The sequence below is a fragment of the Phascolarctos cinereus genome, unplaced genomic scaffold (assembly GCF_003287225.1).
Source record: "Phascolarctos cinereus isolate Bilbo 61053 unplaced genomic scaffold, phaCin_HiC Scaffold_726;HRSCAF=1367, whole genome shotgun sequence".
NCBI lineage: Eukaryota > Metazoa > Chordata > Mammalia > Diprotodontia > Phascolarctidae > Phascolarctos > Phascolarctos cinereus.
The window spans coordinates 182212013-182234018 of record NW_027556098.1 but is presented as its reverse complement, the minus strand read 5'-3'; the positions used below and the strand labels follow the sequence as shown (position 1 = coordinate 182234018).

The following is a 22006-nucleotide window of genomic DNA, read 5'->3' as shown; positions in this document are numbered from 1 at the left end:
AGAGATGAGGACCAACAATCTGAGCTGAATCTTCCTTCAGCAATGGAGTTAAAACTAAGTTAATGTCGAGGTTAAAAACACTGATGTTGAAGACCACAAATGTACTATCTAAATCTTTCTAACTTGTGAAACTTACAATTTATATCTGTTATTTTTTTTTTTTAATTTGGGGTTAAGTGACTTGCCGAGGGTCACACAGCTATCAAGTGTTAGGTGTCTAAGGTCACATTTGAACTCAGGTCCTCCTGCCTCCAGGGCCAGTGCTCTATCCACTTGAGCCACCTAGCTGTCCCTTGATCTGTTATTTTAACTTCCCTCCCCTGCCACCATATACTGCCCTATGATCCTGCATAATAAGTTCCCTCTATGTACTGTTTGGATAGACAGGAAAGGGGAGGTGCAACAGAGACATCCTTGTGGTCAAGTTTACAGAATCCCAGAGAGCCAGAGATAGACTCTACCTCCTATCTGTCCCTATGTGCTCTTGCTGCCCACCATGCCTGAAATTTATTCCCTCCTTACTTCTGTCTCTTAGAATACCTAGTTTCCTTCAAGACCCAAGGGCTACCTTCTACATGAGGCCTTTTCTGTTCCTCACAGCTGCTAGTACTTCCCCCTGCTGCACTTCAGTCATTTTCACTTGTGTCTGACTCTTCATGACCTCATTTGGGATTTTCTTGGCAAAGATACTAAAGTAGTTTGCCATTTCCTTCTCCAGCTCATTTTACAGATGAGGAAACTAAGGCAAACAGGGTTAAGTGATCTGCCCAGGGTCACACAGCCAGTAAGTGTCTGAGGCTACATTTGAACTCGGGAAGAAGAGCATTATTCCTGACTCCAGACCTGGCGCTCTATCCATTGTACCATCTAGCTGCCCCTCCCTGCTTCACTTCTTTTTATTTTGTATATATCTTTAATATGCAGTCCAATATAATGCTCCCCAAGGGCACAGTCTGGGTTTAGAATTATTTCTAAACAAAGTAATGAGAGACAAGGAAGAAAAAAGTTTATCAGACAGTACAAAAATTTTAACATCAAAAACAAGGCTTGTCAACATTTATAAAGCCTCTTTGTAATGCTTGGATTAAATCTTCAGTGGTTTAGTGTTGTCTAGAAAGTAAGGCTCACACCCCATTTCCTGAAATTAAGCCCTCCCCACCCCTAGCCCCAACCCTCTAATAGCTACATCTAATTGCCTCAGTTTGCCTCAAACATTATGTTCTAGATAAACTGGTCTACTTTCTAATCTGCTGAATGTGCTAAATGCTCTCTCACTTAGGTGCCTTTGTTTAGCCTGCTCCCTATCCCTGCCCTGCTCTCTTCTTCACCTGATGAATTCCTATGTATTCCATTCAAATGCCAACCTTCTCACCAAGCCTTCCCAGGTTAGTCACAATCTCCCTAAGACCTTTTAAAAGCAAACTTTTTCAACTCCTTGATTAACCTACCATGTAACACTGTGTAATATGGTTTCTATATTTGTGTCATTTCTTTCTGGACTAAAAGATTCATGAGGGAAAGGAATGAACCAATCTAAACTTTCCATCTTCCCCTGTCTCTAGCCCAGCACAACACTTTTTTAATGAATACTGCTGAATTATTGAATGAATGAATTACTGTTTTGGTACTGAAATTCTCACCTTTCTAGGATCTTCACCAAGTGATCTCAAGTAGTACTTCTCATCCTTAACAGATACGCCCAGAAAAGAAATGACATGAATATTAATTTTTAAATACACATGAATTAGAAAATAAAGAAGTTACTTTATTAGGCTTTCTTTAAAACAATCTAGTCAAATAGCTTTTACAAGTTCAGTAATTTTACTGTCTTACCCTTTCTACTAATGCTCTCTGGTGGCTATTTGAAGAAAAGTAAAAATCCAATCATGCTAATGAATGAGTGAAGGTAACACTAAGTAAAAGAAACTCCTCAAAGGAATCAAAGTAGGATAAAACTTTATTTCATTTAGAGATGGAAACCACAAGTCATTAACCACTTCAGTAGTATCACAAAAAATTCAATTTCTATTATATAGTATTGTATCAAAGTATTATTAACACATTTAAAATGCTAATGACACAGCAGAAATAACAAAAAATTTGTTTGTATTTTTCTCTCATTTTATATCCCCAGCACTTAGTACAATGCCTGGCACATAGTAAGAGCTGAATATTGATTAATTATAGTTAAAATAATTTTTAAAAAACTGATACTTGACATTTTATTAAGAATTTTAGAATAACCTCGACCACATAAATCTCTTCTCAAAATACAAAAGTTTATTTTCAGTCAAAAGGCCTACTTGTAGCCTGGACGCTGAAGGTTCCCCACCCCTGGACTACAACCAATAAAGAGTCAGTGAGTAAAATGTAAGTTAAAAAAGTAGACTGCTGTTTAAACTACACTAAGCAATGTTTTAAAATCAGTTCTCTCGGCATATAAATATCACTGTATGATAATGAAATTGGTTTGAAAGCAATTACCTCTGAAATAAAGAACTCTGTGTGCTTGTTTTCTGCTGCCCTGTGTATAAACTTGTCAAAAGGCAAAGTTCTGAAATACATACAAAAGAATACTTGAAATTAGATAACTATAGTGATAGGATTTAAAATATTAATGTCTTCTTTTAAGGTATACCATAGTGTATGATACAAAAAAGCACAAAAACAAGTAAAATCTTAATTAACTATATGTAAGCAATTCAGTATGGAGCCTCTTGAACTTAAATCAGAGAACTAACATGGGTCCTATTACCCTAGATTTTGGAACCATAAATCAACTAATTCTTCTATTTCATCTTTCCTTCTCCTCCTCTTCCAACGTATCTACTTAAGGAACAGTTCACTACTGAAAATGTGTATGTTTCCAGGTCATGGCTCTATTTCTTTTTCTGCAATGAAACAAGCCCATTAGTGACTACATGACAAGTGGTACTAGCTGGGTGGTGGAAAATGGATGTTTAATGAAGATGAAGATCCCCTTTTGTTATTGTTACAGGGCAGAGAAGCCAATCTACAGGCTGCTACTTCCTACCTCCTCTGTAATAGCCTGAACCAGGCCCTGTCATGACACTAATTTGTCTCCCCAAAGAAAATAATGGCTACGTGTGCATTGACTGCTGAAGAATCCAAATTACAATGCAGGGTGATCTTAAAGAAAAACCATCAACAATGGCTCAGACCTGAGGAAGCAGTGACTTTGTATTTCTGGGTGGAATATTCTACTCACTAAGTGGAATCTTCCATAGGAGATGAATCCTAGGAAACAGAAAAGGTAAACTACTCAGGAAATTCCTTAGATTCTTCTCATCTACCCCTTCCTTGAACTTAAATCTTTTAAAAAAGCTTTTCCATGTGTGGCTCCATCCAAGTGAGCTGGAGTTCCATGTATTTCCCAGCATGTCCACCTGAGTACATCATTATCTTGCTGTGCCCTCAGACACATTAGTGTTCAACAATTTACAAGACAACACCAAAACCACATCAAAAAGAGCATGTCCAGTACACTCATTGCCATGATCACTTCCTTAGAAGGTAGTGTACAAAGCCCCTGTGTAGCTGGGAAACACTGGGGCTGAGGCTTCCTGAGCTTTCATTCATTGAGCAAGGGGTAGGACGGCTCCTTATTATTAAGTAGTTGGAATAGCCCTGGAAACAGCAAGATGGTAGGAACAGGATTGTGTCACAGTGATAGAAACAATGCAAGGCTTATACTATCTCTGAGTTCTTTGTTTACTTACTACCAGCCATGTGAGGTGACAAAACTAATTGGTACTTTTTGGGAGGCATGTTCCCAAAACTGTTTACAGTTTCTATAGGAGACTTCCTGCTTTGTACCAGGATTAAAAGAAAATGGAGGGAAAAGAGGGGCAGCCATTCCAGTGACAAGCTGACAAAGAAGCCATTCCCTTTCTTGCTTGCTATTCTGCTATCATCAGATGAGTTTCATACAGAAAGGACTCTTCTCTCTTTGGCTCCATTAACCCAGAAAGCACCTTCAATTTTGAAATGGTAAAATAAGTTTAAAAACTTATCGAAAAGTTGCAGAGGCAGCTAGGTAGCACAGTAGATGGAGTGCTAGAGGGCCTGCAATCAGGGAGACCTGAATTCAAATTCAGCTCAACACTGCCCCAGTTTCCTCATCTGTAAAATGGAGATAATAACTATCCCTAGCTACCTCCCAGTGCACTGGGAGTACAAAAGCACTTTAGTACAGTACCTGGTACATAATGAGTACTTAATAAATGCTGTTTTCCCTTCCTTCTTTCCTTCCTACATGGAACTTTGGTTAATCAAACACAATTTTTTTTCTCGAACACACCTATTCAACATAATGAGATAAGTTGTTCTACAAAGAGATAATTTTAGTATTATAGAAAAAATACAAAATTCATTAGAGATTATGTGTGGCATTTATTTCTTTAAACAAGTGAACTTCTTGCTTGGCAATAATCATTTTTTTTTTGGGGGGGGGCTAGGCAATGGGGTTTAAGTGACTTGCCCAGGGTCACACAGCTAATAAGTGTCAAGTGTCTGAGGGCCACATTTGAACTCAAGTCCTCCTGACTCCAAGGCCAGTGCTCTATCTGTCTAGCTGCCCCTTGGCAATAATCTTAACAGTTAATTTTATTTAATGATAGTACTTTCTATAACTGCATTCCAAAAAGTACGCAAGGAGCTAAAAATCATTAAACACAGCAAGGTGTTTTCACTACTGTAGTCTTTTTCTAGTTTTTTTAAAAATTTATTTATTTTTAGTTTTCAACATTCATTCCACAAGATTTTGAGTTCCAAATTTTCTCCTCATCTCATCCCTTCTTCCCCAACCCCAAAATAGCATACATTCTGAATACCCATTCCCCTAATCTGCCCTCCCTTCTACCTCTCCTCCCCTTCTCTTATCCCTTTCTCCCCTTCTATTTTCCTGTAGGGCAGGAGAGATTTCTGTACCCCATTTCCTGTATTTCTTATTTCCCAGTTGCAGATGAAAACAATTTTTTTAACATATGTTTTTAAAACTTTGGGTTCCAAATTTTCTCCTTCCCTCCCCACCCACCCTCACTGAAAAGGCAAGAAACTCAATACAGGTTATATATGTGTAGTCATGCAAAACACTTCCATAGTAGTCATGTTGTGAAAAACTAAGTATATTTCCCTTTTATCCTATCCTGCCCCCCATTTATTCTATTCTCTCTTTTGACCCTGTCCCTCCCCAGAAGTGTTTGTTTCTGATTACCCCGTCCCCCAATCTGCCCTCCCCTCTATTATCCCTCTGCTCTCTTGTTCCCTTCCCCCCTATTTTCCCGTAGGGTAAGATTTCTATACCCAATAGAGTGTGTATGTTATTCCCTCCTTAAGCCAAATCCTATAAGAATAAGATTCATTCATTCCCTCTCACCTTCCCCCCCTTTTCCCCTCCACTTTTTAAGCCTTTTCTTGTCTGTTTTATGTGAGTTTACCCCATTCTACCTCTCCCTTTCTCCTTCTCCCAGTATAATGCCCTCTTACCCCTTAATTTTATTCTCCAGATATCACCCCGTCATCTTCAACTCACCCTGTGCCCTCTATATAAACATATATATGTATATATATGTATATATATGTATATATATATACATAATATATATGTATATATATGTATATATATATACATATACACACACACACACACACACACACACATAATTTTTTCCTTCCAACTACCCTAATATTGGCAAAGGTCTCATGAGTTACAAATATCATCTTTCCATGCTGGAATGTAAACAGTTCAACCTTAATAAGTCTCTTATGATTTCTCTTTCCTGTTTACCTCTTCATGTTTCACTTGAGTCTTGTATTTGAAAGTCAAATTTTCTATTCAGCTCTGGTCTTTTCATCAAGAATGCCTGAAAGTCCCCTATTTCACTGAATGACCATTTTCTCCCCTGAAGGATTATATTCAGTTTTGCTGGGTAGGTGATTTTTGGTTGTAATCCTATCTCCTTTGCCCTCTGGAATATAATATTCCATGCCCTGTGGTCCTTTAATGTAGAAGCTGCTAAATCTTGTGTTTCCACAATACTTGAATTGTTTCTTTCTGGCTGCTTGCAATATTTTCTCCTTGACCTAGGTACTCTGGGGATTTGGCTATAATACTGCTAGGAGTTTTCCTTTGGGGATCTCTTTCAGGAGGTGATCAGTGGATTCTTTCAATTTCTATTTTTGCCCTCTGGTTCTACTATATCAGGGCAGTTTTCTTTGATAATTTCTTGAAAGATGATGTCTAGCCTCTTTTTTTGATCATGGCTTTTACATAGTCCAATAATTTTTGAATTCTCTCTCCTGGATCTATTTTCCAGGTTAGTTGTTTTTCCAATGAGATATTTCACATTGTTTTCTATTTTTTCATTCTTTTGGATTTGTTTTACAGTGTCTTAAATTCTCATAAAGCCACTAGCTTCCAATTGCTCCATTCTAATTTTTAAGGAAGTATCTTCTTCAGTAAGCTTTTGGACTTCCTTTTCCATTTGGCCAATTTTGCTTTTTAGGGCATTCTTCTCCTCATTGGCTTTTTGGACCTCTTTTGCCATTTGATAGGCTATTTTTTAAGGTGTTATGTTCTTCAGTATTTTTTGGGTCTCCTTTACCTTTAGCAAGTTGTTGACTTGTTTTTCAGGATTTTCTTGCATCACTCTCATTTCTCTTCCCAGTTTTTCCTCTACTTCTCTTACTTGTTTCTCAAAATTCCTCTTGAGCTTTTTCCATGGCCTGGGACTGATTCATATTTTTCTTGGAGGCTTTGGATGTAGGAGCTTTGACTTTGTTGTCTTCTTCTGGTTGTGTGTTTTGATTTTCTTTGTTACCAAAGAAAGATTCTATGGTCTGATTATTTTTGCACTTTTGTTCACGATCCCAGCCAATTACTTGAGTTTTAAACTCTTTGTTAAGGTAAGGGTCTGCTTCCAGTGTGGAGAATGTACTGTCCCAAGCTTTGGGGGTTTTGTGCAGCTGTTTTCAGAGATACTTCTAGGGACCTGTAAATTTTCAGTTCTTCCAAGGTGGTATGATCAAGGGCGAGGTGTTTGTTTACTCCTTTCCAGGCCTGTGCTCTGGTCTATAAGTGACCACAAGCACTCTTTTCTGCCTTGGAACTGTGAGGAGTATCTTCTCTGCACCACCACTACAAGCTCTACCATGCCAGCAATCCTCCTCACCCCAGGACCACCACCCAGAACTGCGACCCAGATCCAAGCATGGGTAAAGCAAGAGAATCCTGCACCAGCAGAGAGAGATCCCTGTAATCCCCCTCTGATCAGCCACTCAATTCCCCCTCAGTCTGTGGTCTAGAAGCTCCCGAAGCAGCCACTGACCTGGGGCTGCACCAGAACTGAGGCTGAGACCAAGCTTCTCTGTCACCACAGTCATAGTCTTTTCCCACTGACCTTCTAAGTTGTCTTTGGCATTCATGGGTTGAGAAACCCACAGATGCCCATGATTCAGTCCTCTAAGGTCTGCTCCAGGTTTGCTGTGGCCTATGAGTCCACACCAAACTGCCCTCCTCTCTCCACCAGGCACGATATACCTTTCTGATCAACCATCGAGGTTGTCTTGGGCTGTAAATTTGTTTCACTCTGTCTTTTTGTGGGTTCTGCTGCTTTAGAATTTGTTTAGAGCCATTTTTTACAGGTATTTGGAGGGGTTTGGGGGAGAGCTCAGGTAAGTCAGTGCTTTTACTCCACCATCTTGGCTCTGTCCCCATCTTTTTCCAGTTTTAAATTTCTATGAAATTTTAAAGGTTCAGCATATTAAAAAATTTACAAGTAATTAGCAGAAGAAAACACTTTTTTGGTGTTCTATTATGAATATAGTCAACTTACAATCATAAGAAGCCCTTAGTTTTTCTACTTCCTTCATCTGTATACTACTGATAATATGGTCATTTAATTACTTATTAATACTGCCACAAGACTATGCTTTATATAAACTCCTGGGGAACTGGGGAGTGTTCTTATATTGGGTCCCTTCCTTTACCAATTTCTTAACAGGTTTTTATTTTAGTTGTTAATGTTAATGTTTTCTTGGAATTTTCTAAAACTTAAAACATTCTCCCTCCCCATTAAAATACCTAAATAGTACCATTACATGTTTCTATTTCCTCTAGTATTAAGTCATGAATAATGTTCCTCATACAAAACAAATGAACTGAATATGAATTTGAATATACGCAAAAATAAGGGTATAAAGTCAAAACGCAACTCTAATTTTAAAACAATGATCCAAATTATAGTACATGAAATGATGGCCAAGTCAATAGAATAGCTATGTTTACAACCAAGGAATGGCTGTTGAAGGTTATGCAATTACAGATTTGAAATAGTACTTTATATTTTATAGATCCATAATAAAATCATAGATATTGAAAGATGTTCATTTTTAGACTACTTTTTTGGACAAGCCTTTGTTTGGCAGGCAGTATATTTACCTATGTTTACATGTAGTGCCAAGGTAAATTTAACTATTTCTTAATTGCTCTGGTTAAGTAGTTTGATAGCAGTTAGAAACTGTTGTCAAAATTATGATTTTAATTACTGGATAATTTTATTATCTATGCTTTATTATAATGGATAATCCTGACTTAGTTGTACTGTGTATGACTACATAAAAAGTCATACAAGATAAAAAAGAAAACTCAGGATTTTACATATTTTTAGAACAAATTCTAATCAGCTTAAAAGATCTGAGAAGAGGTGAAGATAACTCAAAATGATGTTCGAACACCACGTGATTATATTTTTAGCATTTACCCCTCTTGAAAACAAACATCATTAACTACAGGCTGCAAACATTCATCATTTCAGAAGGGTTTTTTTTACTCCTTTAAACTAATGAGAAGTGAACAGTGCTTACTGTTTCTTAGAGAAGCTTACAGCAATTAAATCTAATTTGTGCTCTATTATAGATGAAAACCATAATGGTGAGAAATTCAAAGGCACCAAGGATTGAAGAATGCTTTGGAAGCTTAAACCTTTAATGAGAAAGGAATGGCTCAGGACATTAGAAGCTCTGTTTGACTGTCTCTAAACCAAAGTCTTGGTGAACCTGCATGGTATTTCAGAAGCTTGGGAACTGCACATGCTCAGAATTCTGAGTTTGTGTATTTTTGAACCTGACATTGTTAATAAAATCCATGGACATAAATACCATGATGAATTTATCCCATGACAGCACTTAAAGCTTCCAAGTTTGGATATTTAGCAGAATTTGCCTGTGCAAAATAAGAGAAATATCAACAAAATGATATGAAACTAATTACTTTCAACTTTTTAATGACTAAAAAATTTACAAAACTTCTATTACCAAGACAACTTTCTTTTAATAATAAGTGAAGGGCTGTACTTTAAAATACTCTTCCCATGGTATGTAGAAAATAATTCAGTACTGGTTTTCGCCAGGAAAACATCTGAAGGCACAGTAAGCACAGTCCAATCCTATAATGCATCTGAGATAATGTAAAATTGAAAACTGATTTTAATTCTATTTTTAAGACATAGTTAATCTGGCAAAGCTTCAATTATCTCCCACATAAACACTTTACCCTAGTAACTTTACCCTTCACCAGCATTCTGGAGATTTGACTAAAGGTTAAGCTTTTGTCTTGTAATTACTTCCACCGGATACATAGGTAGCCAGGTAGCCTCAGGGTTGGAGCTGTGCAGACTACTCCCAAGGACAGCAACCTAATCCTTTATCTGAGGTCTATTTCCATTTTCTGAACAGGAAGGGAGGAGGTAAGGTGACTCTCCTCCCACCTCCTCATTAACACTTCTACCAATCAGGATTGTCTGACCTTTGTGAGGGGAGGTCCAAATGATATACGGTAAGGCCAATCAGAAGGAAGACACATCCAGTTTTAAAAGAGCCTGTCAGCCCCTCACTGAGGGTCTTTGGTCATTGAGAGAAGGCCACTGACCGATTGTTGGTTATTGCTAGTCTAACTAATAAATTGTTCATGCTCGGAATCTTGTCTCTCAGTTTACCTTAATTTTCAAACATAACAGTTATGGGGGTATTCCCTCCAATGAGGCATGTAATAACTTATCCATCCCTGCCTATCCAGTGATGCTTTTGTCCGTGTCATCCCCTAAGTTCACCACAGGGGATCCACCCAGCATGCCAATTTCTTTGCTGTCTGCAGATAGCATGAGGTTATCTCTTAGTAATCTATCAATTATCTCTCATTTTCACCGTATGTCTTATTTAATTTTTTAACTATACATTCCTTTCATGGTATCCTTTATACTACTTCTACATTATTTCTTGTTTGTAATATATTACAGGGCTGCTGGGTGGTGCAGTGGATAGAGTGCTGGGCCTAGAGTCAGGAATACTGATCTTTTTAAGTTGAAATCTGGCCTCAGACACTTACTAGCTGTGTGACTTTGGGCAAGTCACTTAACCCTGTTTGCCTCAGTTTCCTCATCTGTAAAGTGAGCTGGAGAAGGAAATGGCAAACCACTTCAGTATCTTTGCCAAGAAAACCCCAAATACGGTCATGAAGGATCAGACACAACTAAAGTGACTAAACAACAACAACATATTACAGCCTGCTCACACCCATCTTGTTCATTCCACTGATCTTTCGGTGATCATCAAATTCAGCTCTTCAGGTGCTCAGAGTCAAACAATATCACCAGAAGACTATAGGTATTAAAAACATAAGCTTTTGTTTTATGGAGAAGCTTGAGACCATTAAAAAAACTGCAGTTAATCAAAAACAATCTAGCCCACTCATCCTCCTGTTCAGTTCTGGGCAGCACTCATCATCCATTTGCAGTGTCTCTCCACACAAACACATACAAAGGCACACACAAGTTGTGTATCTAATTACATTTCATAGTCTAGAGAAAAAAGGCATTTTCATCCACTTGGTTTTTCCAGTGGGGATAATTAGGCCAAGCTCTTTTAAGTAGTCATTTAGGAAATACTACATGTTTCCTACTTTAGATTATAAATGTATACTAAGACTTGATGCGATCAGTACAATGTCATGGATAAACAGGAATATCTGAAGGAACTCACCATCTATAGGGAATGCCTTCTCAACTTGGATTCTGGGCTAGATCTCCTCCCTGGGGATTATCTTTGGTGACCATATGTTTTATGCCTTGCTTGACATTATCAACAGGTCAAACAAGGTTATCTTAATTGTTATATATTTTAAGTAACTTTGCATAATTTTGACATAAGCTCAGGAGAAATCTATTCAGAGAAGACTCTTTAAGGCAACATTTTACTCTATCAATGAACTGTTTGGTTTTTTTTATAGTCAACAAACAAGAATATTAGAATCTTGTATTTTCTACATCTTTCAGTCTACATAATGGCACGATGTAGCTTGTATGCAGAATACCACCTGTGAAGCTTGTCTATTCTCTTCTAATAGCCTCATCAAGAATACTCTTGATTCGTGCTGAAATTTTCTGGTATGTACCTGTGACCCTCACTCTGAGGTCTTTTCCAGCTCTAAGTCTATAATTTTATGAACCCATGAAACAAAACAAAAAAACCCCTGTGTTTCTGGTATGTGTGTATGCATGCCTATATATATATATCCATCTATCTATATAGATATATGGATACAGCTATATAAATCTTAAAAGACTATAGAAAGGTCAGCTATTATTAGGCAAAGGACAGGTTTATTGTCCTTATTTTTCAGATAAGGAAATAAAATCATAGAAACAGGTAACAAACCCAGGATAAATAAATGGCTGAGCTTGACTTGAACCCAGGACTCCTGGGCTCTAAAAGCACAAATGTTTAAGACATTAGGAAAAATTCCTTTATCTGAAATGAGACTATAAGGAAGATGTCAAATTTTGTCACTATGAATATAATTCTTTTAGAATTCTAATTTAGAATTTAGAATGAGAATTTAGAATTGTTTCTTCCAAAACTCAGGTCAAAGTCTGAGTTCAAATCTATTCTCAGACAATTATTAGCTTTGTGACCCTGGGCAAGTCACCTAATCCTGTGTGCCTCCGTTTTCCTCAACTGTAAAACGGGGATCATAATAGCACCTACCTCCCAGGGCTGCTGTGTGGATCAAATGAGATAATATTTGTAAAGTGCTTAGCACAATGCCTGGCACATGAGTAAGCACTATTTAAGTGTTAGCTATTATTATTATAATTATTAGCTGTTAAGTACTGGTGCCTTCTCTTCACAAGAATTACCTCGTATTTATTTTGTATATATTTTTATATTTGCTTGTTGTTTTGTTAGAATGTAAGAACCTTTGTCACTTCAGCACTCAGCACAGTGCCTTGCACAAAGTGACACTTAATTGCCTGTTGCTTGAATGTTTGATGTAGCCTTTCATAAACATAAAAAGATACAAACTCTTCACCTTTTAATAACCTCACTTCCTTTAACTTTTCCTTCTAATTAATGTTAATATTTATTTCAATTATAATTACAGTATGATTTTTTTTCTTTTTAGGAAATAAGATTTCTTTAGTAGAATTTGCCCTTAATTTTTTTTTAAACTCCTGCCCATGGTCCACAGATTTTAAATGATCTTTACTACAACAAAATCTCACTACAACAGAAAAACTTGAAGAAACTGTGTTGTAATGAATACTGTTTGAATTAAGTGGACCATGAGCTGAGGTCTGGAATGTTATTGGGTTGTGGTTTTTTTTGGTTTATTTTTGGGGGTTTTTTTGCTGGGCAAATCCCATTTAAAAAATAATAGTATATCTTATTTCCTTTTTTTAAAAAAGTGCTTATGCTATAATTATAACTGAAACTTTCTGAGGGGAAGGTACTAAGAATGGTACAGGAGGCTTGAGGAGAGAAGAAAAAAATTTGGAACAACTGCTGTGGGTGGTTCTCAAGAATCAATTAGGGAAGAGTAAAAGGAATTCTTTGCCCTGCCATAGTGAGGCTTATTTGACATTAGATATTATACACTTGTGATGGACCCAGGCAATGTAGCTGTGAGACTTCTTCCAGCAGTCCTCACAGTGAGAACCAGGAAAAGGTTTAGGATGGGATATGCTATGATGTGACATTAGGAAAAGGAATTTCAGAATTCTTGATCATGAAAGTGGAATATTTGTAGGTGATGGCAGTTATCGAGGGTGTGACCACTCTTTTGTGGCCAAAGTGGATGAGAAGTAGATTGTGGGAAACTGTGGAGACTGATGAACTAGGAAGCTAAATTGTTTGAGGGAACATCTACCTGTATGATGAAAGTTCCATATTAAAAAAGACAATAGTCATTCTGGAGAGAAAGGCAGTGAGTCAGCTACTGAACTATAACTACTTATGTAACTATTCCTTTACTATATAAAAATAATAACTGACTATCTTATAGTCTTTATAAGGACAGAACAAGAATAAATGTCCTTAGATTCGGAGGACCTGGAAATTTTGTTGGGGGCCCTGGGTTTGAGTCCCAGGTAACATGAGGTTATGACCTTTGACATGTCCCTTACCTTCTCTGAGCCTCAGTTTCCTCATCCTTAAAATGAAGATCATAATATCTGTACAACCCATTTCATAGGATTACTGTGAAATATCATGCAGAGCACTCTTAAAAACTTTTTTAAAAAGTCGGTTATTACTTTAATCAATGTAAAATGAAAGCACTGAACTAAATAATCTTTAAGGTTCTTTCCAGTTCTAAATACATAATCTTACTACTGACTAGCAGTGTGAAGGACTTAAGTATGAGAAATTATTTTTTAACTTCGAATACTGATAAAAATTATAGTACACTGGAGAAAACTGAAATTTGCTTTAAAGGAAAGATTCTCATCTGGCTAAAGATAATCAATAAGTTCTGAGTGCCTACCACATGCCCAGGTTTAAATGTAAACAGTCCTTAAGTAGAAGAAAGAACTTTTTACAAGGCAGATTTCAACTGATTCTGGTAATTCCCTCAAAGAAATCTAATCAAAGAGTATCCTGTGAAAAAGGTACTTCATTTTTTTTTAAATGAATCTTTATATGACACAAATCTAGATTTTTTTAAAGCCTTGAACTCGAAAAATCACTAACACATTTGTATATATGAATAATGATCAAAATAAACCCAAAAAGTACAAAAACACTTAGAACATTTTCCAAAGTTATTTGTATCCCCACAATAAACCTTAGAAGTGAATACCTATACACAAAATTCTTACTGATGAAGTCCATCTGTGGAACTGCAGAAACATGAATTTTCACCTCTTTAGTTCCTCCTACTTGGCTGATGTAATCCACTGTCCATTTGGTAGTACATGTCCCAAGATCAATTCCTTTCAGCACTACTGGCTTTCTCTGTTGATTATCAAAATAACAAGAATATGAATAACTGTATTACTGCTTAATACCACTAAAATAAAACAGGATATTTTAAAATTAGGTGCAAAAATAATTTAATGATGTTATTAATGGCATATTAGGGATATAAAACAAATTTAGTATCTTATTGAATAATAACAATACCTCTAATTTTTTTAGTGTTTTAGTTTATAGGCCTACACCATGTAATATTGCCTTAACATCACAAACTCTACCATCCCAGTGGGAAACTCCACTATTTCACAATAACATCATTTGTCCAATCACCCATTTATTACATTGTTCCTGTGGAACTATCTTGTGTCATTTCTTCTAATACCTTGTGCTTTTGTGGTACCAATCAATTATGTCAGATTGGGTCTAACTTTCCAAAGTACCTTCTGAACAACCCTACAGGATAGTGGCATAGTATATAACTATTTTATAGAAGAAGAAACCTTGAGCCTCAGACAAATTAAGTGCTTTGTAGAAAGTCACACAGCAAATGTTGGTGGTGCTGAGCCCTAAACTACTACACTGCCTTCCAGTAAGCTGCCTTTATTTAACTCAAGGAAAAAGTGCAATTGTGCCCTATATCTTATTTTAAAGTATAAGGATAGCATTTTAATAAAATCAGAAACTATTCTGAGTACATGCAATGGTATTATGGCAAAAGTACTATACTTGGAGTTAGAAGACCTATGTTCTATTTCCTGTTCAAAAAGTAGCTGTCCCTCTCTGGGTTTCAGTTTCTTCATCTGTAAAAGGAAGGTGCTCTATTAGATGATTTCCAAGATCATATCCAGATTTAAATTCTATTAACTCTATAACTCTAGGGCTGAGTATGGCTTTTCATTTAAAAAAAAAAAAGAATGCCTCAGAACTAATAGCTGATGTTTATATAGCACTTTAAAGTTTGCAAAATATTTTAGATACAATCTCAGAATGTTTGCCTCATAACAACCCTGTGAGAAAGACCTTTACAATATTATTATTATTTCTCCTATAGAAATGAGGCAACTGAGGCTCAGGAATGCTGTGACACACCTATGACCACACAACTAATACTTGTCAGATATGGGGATTTAAGCCCAGTTCGCCTTCAGGACTCTAACCAGCACATCATGCTGTCTCTCTCTGTGGTTGGATGGGGAACTTGGTCCTCTTCTGTTGGTTTTAAGTATACCTTGGTGCTACTGATCAATAAATGTTTATTAAGTGTCTACTATATGCCAGGCACTGTGCTAAGCACTAGATACAGAAAGAAGCAGAAGACAATCCCTGCCCTTGAGGAATTTACAATCTAATGGGGGGATCCAACATATAAACAAATATATATACTATGCAAGATAAATTAGTGGAAGGCACTAGAATTAAGAGGGTTTGGGCAAATATTCCTGTAGAAGGTGGTATTTTAGTTGAGATTTAAAGGAAGCCAGGGAGGTCAGGTTTTTTTTATTAATTTATTTATTTTTAGTTTTCAACATTTGAGTTCCAAATTTTCTCCCCATCTCCTCCCTCCCCGCCAGCCAAGATGGCTTGCATTCTGAATTCCCCTTCCCCTAATCTGACTTCCCTTCTACACCCCCCCCCCATCCTATCTCTTTCCCTTTGTCTTTTCCTGTAGGGCAGGATAGATTTCTATACCCCACTGCCTGTATAACTTACTTCAGGGAGGTCAGTTCTTAAGTTTTTCAGGATTTAAAATAATTCAGTTATTATCCTTCTAGGAGGCATCATCTAGATTGTTTTTTATATGACTTAAAAATTAAATTAGGATGAATGGGTCCAAAAGAGATCAAAGTTCTCTAAGGCCCATGTCCAACCTTCTCTCAGCTGAAATACAGGTCAAGAAGGGTAGTCTAGGTAAAAAGAAGCCACAAGACAGAGAGATGAATGCAAGAGAAGAGTAAAAGCAAGATGAGGATAGATCATGAAGGCTCCAAGAAGAGTACTAGAAATAATGGGTGATAGAAGTGAAGTCACCGGCAGAGGCTAAATAGCAGAGCATTAGATTCTAATTAAGGTAGAAAAGCCAGGCTCCAACAATAACATTATAGGATTTTTCTAAAGCTAACCTTTTCACCTCAGTCATAACTACTATACTTTATTAAGAATGAAATAATTTTTTTTTATACTTCTGCCTTCATTTCTCAGGAAAGGAACTCCAGAGTACTTTAAGTATCATCAAGTAATATCACTAACATTTCTGCCTAAATATGTGGGGCATAGTGCATGACTCAAACTCGCTTTCCATGGAGATGGTGGGGAAGGGAACATACCACCCTCCACCACTACAGCCCTCTTCCAGTGGAGGATCATCTGCAGCAGCAGATTGGAGACCAACCCTTGACATCTGCAACTGTGAGCTTTACCATTCATGTGTCACCTACTCTTTCCCTACGACCTCTTCTGTTTCCTGTACCAAACTATGCCCAACCCCATTATCTCATCCTCATCATCTCAACCCTACCCATGTTCATCCCAACTTTGCCCACTCCTTCCACTGTGCTCCCTTTAATAATGGACTTTTTCCGCTCATACTTCTTCCAGGTACTAACCTCATTGAGACCTGACTTCCCCCAGAACACCATACCCCTAGCCATCCTCTCCAGTATTGGCTACTATACCTTGTCTCACTCCCCTAGACACACTGGTCTTTAAAAGGATCCCACCACCACTTTACTTACCTTTACCTCTATCATTCCACAACTTTTCCTCCTTTGAAGCACATTCAATAAAAAGCTTCCACTCAGTCCATATCACAGTGGCTGTAGTTTATTCTCTCCCCCAGGTCATTCTCTCTCATTTCTCAATTAGCACCTTACTCACCACCTCCATCTACTCAACTCCTGCCTTCATAATAAGCATCACATTGATGTTCCCTCATAGTCTCTAACCAATCAATTCCTCAGGTTCCTTAAATCTCATGACCAACTCCCATCACTCTAGCTGAGTCATGTGTAGGGATAGTCCTATAACAGTTTTCACCATTACTCAAAAGCATTCCATTTATTTAATTAGCATTCCTCTTTCTAACTGTAACTTCCCATGATTCCACCTCTTCTTTGCTTTCACTGAGACCTCTAATATCTCCACCCCTCATTATTTTCTAAGGTCATTATCCCTGCTGTTTTCACTTTCCTTCTTTTCCAGTTTTGACCCAACAATCTTTTAACTGACAAATCTTATGGACTTATCTTATTCTTCATCTTTCTTGACCTACCTGCTGCATTTGACACTACCGGGTAGGCACCTAGTGGTGCAGCAGATAGAGCACTAGACCTGCAGTCAGGAGGATCTGAATTCAAATCCAGCCTCACACACTTACTAGCTGTGTGATCTTGGGCAAGTCATTTACCCTGTTTGCCTAAGTTTCCCCAACTGTAAAATGGGGATAATAACAGAACCTACCTATCCTGCATGGGTTGTTGTGATAATCAAATGAGATATTTGTAAAGTGCTTAGCATAATGCCTGGCACACAGTAGGCAAGATATAAATTTTTATTTCATTTCCTCTTGACCACCCTCTCCTCCTCAATACTTTTTTCTCTCTGGATTTTTGTGACACTCCTCTGTCCTTGTTCTCCTCCTACCTGTTTAACTGCTCCTTTTCAGTATCTTTTGTTGGCTGAGCACATGTATCACACCCCTTAACTGTGGGTGTCTCCCAAGATTCTCTCCTAGGCCCCCATGGGTTTAACTACTATTTTTATGTAGATGATTCACAGATCTGTATATCCAGCCCCAGTCTTTCCCCTGAGCTTCCATCCTTTATTGTCAATTGCCTATTGGACATTTCAAACTGGATACAGAAGGGACACAACAAACTCAATGGGTCCAAAACTGAATCCATCCTTCGTCTCAAACCACCCCCTTGTCCAAGCTTCCTTATTTCAGTCAGAGGTACCATCATCTTTCTAACCTTCTAAATTCATAATCTTGGCACAATCCTGGATTCCTCACTCTGCCTCATCCCATGTATCCAATAAGTTGTCAACCTTCACATCATCTGTTGCTTCTGTCCCTTCTCTCTACTCACACAGCTATCACTTTAGCTCTGACCCTCATTTCCTCCTTCCTAGATTACTACAACAACCTCCAAATTGGTCTCTTTCCCCCAAGTTTCTAACCCTTCTAATACATTTTACACACTACCACCAAAGTAACTTTTCTTAAGTGGAGATCTGATCATGTCATTTTCCTACTCATTCAATCCCATGGCTCCCTTTTGCTTCTGGGTTAAAATATAAATTACTCTGTTTAGTTTTTAAAGCCCTTTATAATGTGGCCTCAACCTATCTTTGCAGCCTTACTGGACATTACTCTCCCTCCTATACTCTACTATCCAGCCAAACTGGACTTTTCTCTCTTCCTTACACAGGACACTCCATCTCCCATCCTTTGCACTGGATGTCCCCCATGCCTAGCATGAACTCCCTCTTTATCTCTGCCTCAGAAGCAGCATGGTGTAAGGGTGAAAGAGCAGGTCTTGAAAGATTTGGGTTCAAATCCTAATTCTGCCACTTGCTACTTGTGAGGAGGTTGGATAAGATGGCCTCTGAGGTCCTTTCTACTTCTAGATTCGGATCCTATGACTGGAGCTCCCATTCCTTCAAGACACAGCATAAGCACCACCTACATAAAGCTTTCCCTTGTCCCAGTTGCTAGTGCCCTCCTTCTCAAACTACCTCGTACTTAAAAACTTTGTATTTATCTGCATTTATTAGGTATATAGTTGTTGTCTTCCTCATTAGAATGTAAGCTACTTTCATATAGATACGATTTTGTTCTTTGTACAGAACAAAACAGAAGAGCAACAGAGTGCCTAGGACAAACAGGTACTTGATACATGCTTGCTGACTGACTGATTCCCCTCTACTGACTAATTTCCCTTGTTTACTTTAAGTCCCAGTTATAAACTCCTGGAAAGCAGAGATCTCCTTGTGCATTTTTTTTTATCCCCAGCACTTAGCAGAGTGCCCCATACAGAGCAGGCACTTAATAAATGTGTACTGACTGACTATAGCTTTCTAACATCTCCTGCTAGAACTCCCCATAATGGTACTTCTTGAATCACTCAGGTTTGAAATTTCAGTATCACCCTCAACTCCTCAGTCTCACTCACCTCCACATATCCAATCAGTTGCCAAATCTTGTTTCTATCTACATTTGTTGTTGTTCAGTCATGGCTGACTCTTTGTGAGCCCATCTGGGCTTTCTTGGCAAAGAAGTGGTTTGTCATTTCCTTCTCCAGATCATTTTTTTTTTAACAGATGAGGAACTGAGGCAAATAGGGTCAAGTGAGTTGCCCAGGGTCACACAGCTACTAAGTGTCTGAGGCCAAATTTGAACTCAGAAAGATGAGTTTTCTTAACTCCAGACCTGCCAATCTGTCCATTGTGCCACCTAGCTGCCCCTTCTATCTCCATAATTTCCAGCATATCTCTTTTCACTCGTACAGACATTCCTCTGGTTAAAGTTTCCTATTTGGATTCCCTGCATCACCCCTCTCCCTCCTTCAATTCATCCTTTATAGAGCTACCCAAGTTATTTTCCTAAGGTGTAGGTCTGGTCAAATCATGCACTCCCAACTGCACTCCCCCCAACTCTATAAACTCCTGAGGCTCCCTACTGCCCTAAAACAAAACAAAAACTTTTTGACATTTAAACCTCCTCATATAAATTGGCCTCTTCCTGCCTTTCCAGTCTTCTTACACATTCTCTTCCCTTGGCACTTTGTGATCTAGTTATATTGGCCACTACTAACAAAACACTTCATGTCTAATCCCCTTGTCTTTGCACCAGTTGCTTCCAATCCTGGAATGCACACCCTCCTTTAGTCAGAAAAACTAAAGTGCTAACTCCTTCATGAAGTTTTTCCCTGGTACCCCTGGCTACTAGGGCTCCCCTTCCCCAAACTACCTTGTATTCATTGTGTATATATTCACATGTATACATGTTGTCTCCCTAATTAGAATATATGGGCAAGAATTGTTTCATTTTTTTTTCTTATATCCCCAAGGCTTAGCACAGTGCCTGGTAACATAGTTAAGTGCTTAACAAATGCTTACTGGCATATGCTTCATTAACTTAAATATGCATATGGGTCCTGAAGATGTCAATCAACAAGTATTTACTTGTCTTTATTATGGGACAGGCCCTGTATTAAGTCTTGGGAATATAATGAAAGGCAAAAACACTGACCCTTGCTTATAAGGAACTCATATTCTAATTGGGGAGACAATTTACAAGAAGCTTACAGAGTAAATGAAAAGCAATTTTGCAGGGAAGGCACCATGAAAGTAGAGAGGGGAAGAGGGTGACCTATCTCTGTTCAGTTATTTCAGGCTCTTTGTAACCTCATTTTTGGGGTAAGATTTTCCTGCCAAAGACAATGGAGTGGTTTGCCATATCCTTCTCCAGCTTACTTTACAGCTGAGGAACTGAGGCAAACAGGGTTACATGACTTGCCTAGGTTCACACAGCTAGCAAGTGTCTGAGCCCACTTATGAAGATAAGTCCTCCAGATTTGAACCCCAGTGTTCTACCCATTGGGCAACCTAGCTGCCCTGAATTATTTGTACCTGAGGAACAGAAACTGAGCTCCCTTACTACATGGGATACAGAAATTGACTGTCAGATAATAGTAACAGGTAGCACATATATAGCACTTTAAAATCGTCAGAGTGCTTTAGAAACACCTAATTTTTTCTTCACCCCAACTCTGGGAGTTAGGGCCTGTTTTACAGATGAGGAAACTGAGGCAGACAACGGTTAAACATCTTGCCTAGGGTCACACAGTTACGAAGTGTAGGAAGCAGGATCTGAACTCGGGTCTTCCCGACTCCAAGTCCATCGCTCTATCCTGAGCACCACAGATGTAGACAGTAGGAACTTCTCAAGCCCTCAGGGAGGTCCAAGGAGCCCAAAGCTAGATGAGCTCTTGAAGCTGGAGAGAATGGGCAGCACAGCGAGAAGGCTGCGGGGCGCCCTCCCCGGCGCCAGGGGGCGCCAGAGCAGCCGCGACTACACCGGAGCCGTAAACCAAGGGCCGGGGCCGACATTTCTACAGCGCTTTATGGTTTGCAAAGCACTTCACACATAGCAGATCATTTTAGCTTCACAACAACCCTGTAATGTACGTGATAATTTATTTCCCATCTTACAAATAAGAGAAATGAGGTGCGGAGAAGTGCCTTGGGCAGCCAGCAAGTCCCATTCGAACCAGCATCACACCTAGAATGCGAGGCTGCTTCTTCGACAGAAAGATAATTACGTAATTAGTTCGTTAACAGAGGCGCCCCAAGGGGCTGCCGGAGTTACTCAAGGCCCTGGCATCTTTCTCCCACGGGAGGGGCTAAGATGCCCAAGTCCAGCATGAAGAAGTAAAGTCAGCGGCTCCTTCCAGCGCCCCACGCGCGTAGCTGGAGGCCTCACCTGCGGATAAATGCGCTGCAGAAACTCTTCGCGCGTGACGCCCTCGAGCTGAGGTACTGGGATGCGCCTCGCCATAGCACCTAAGTAAGTGCCGGCTTCTCAGGTTCCTCCTCCACTCCACTTCCGGCTTTACGCTATTTCCGGTCCGTCCAGTCGTCCCGGAAACATGATTATCAAGAGAGAAGGTCCGTGTGTCTGCCAGTCTTTAGAGAGAGAGGTCGGTAGCCGGCGAAGGCTGAATTGAAAAAGAGG

General features: G+C 38.7%; 1 protein-coding gene across 1 annotated transcript in view; it reads right to left on the bottom strand.

Moving 5' to 3' along the window:
• TYW5 (tRNA-yW synthesizing protein 5) overlaps window positions 1–21838 on the bottom strand; it is a 29098-nt gene extending 7260 nt beyond the window's left edge. Inside the window, exons 1-4 of the mRNA XM_020984906.2 lie at window positions 21755–21838; window positions 14156–14310; window positions 2485–2554; window positions 1641–1685 (exon numbers count right to left, since the gene is read on the bottom strand). Of these exons, the coding sequence (XP_020840565.1) occupies window positions 1641–1685; window positions 2485–2554; window positions 14156–14310; window positions 21755–21829 (345 nt within the window). The 5' untranslated portion in view covers window positions 21830–21838. The remainder of the gene's footprint in view (window positions 1–1640; window positions 1686–2484; window positions 2555–14155; window positions 14311–21754) is intronic.
• Window positions 21839–22006: the final 168 nt, after the last annotated feature.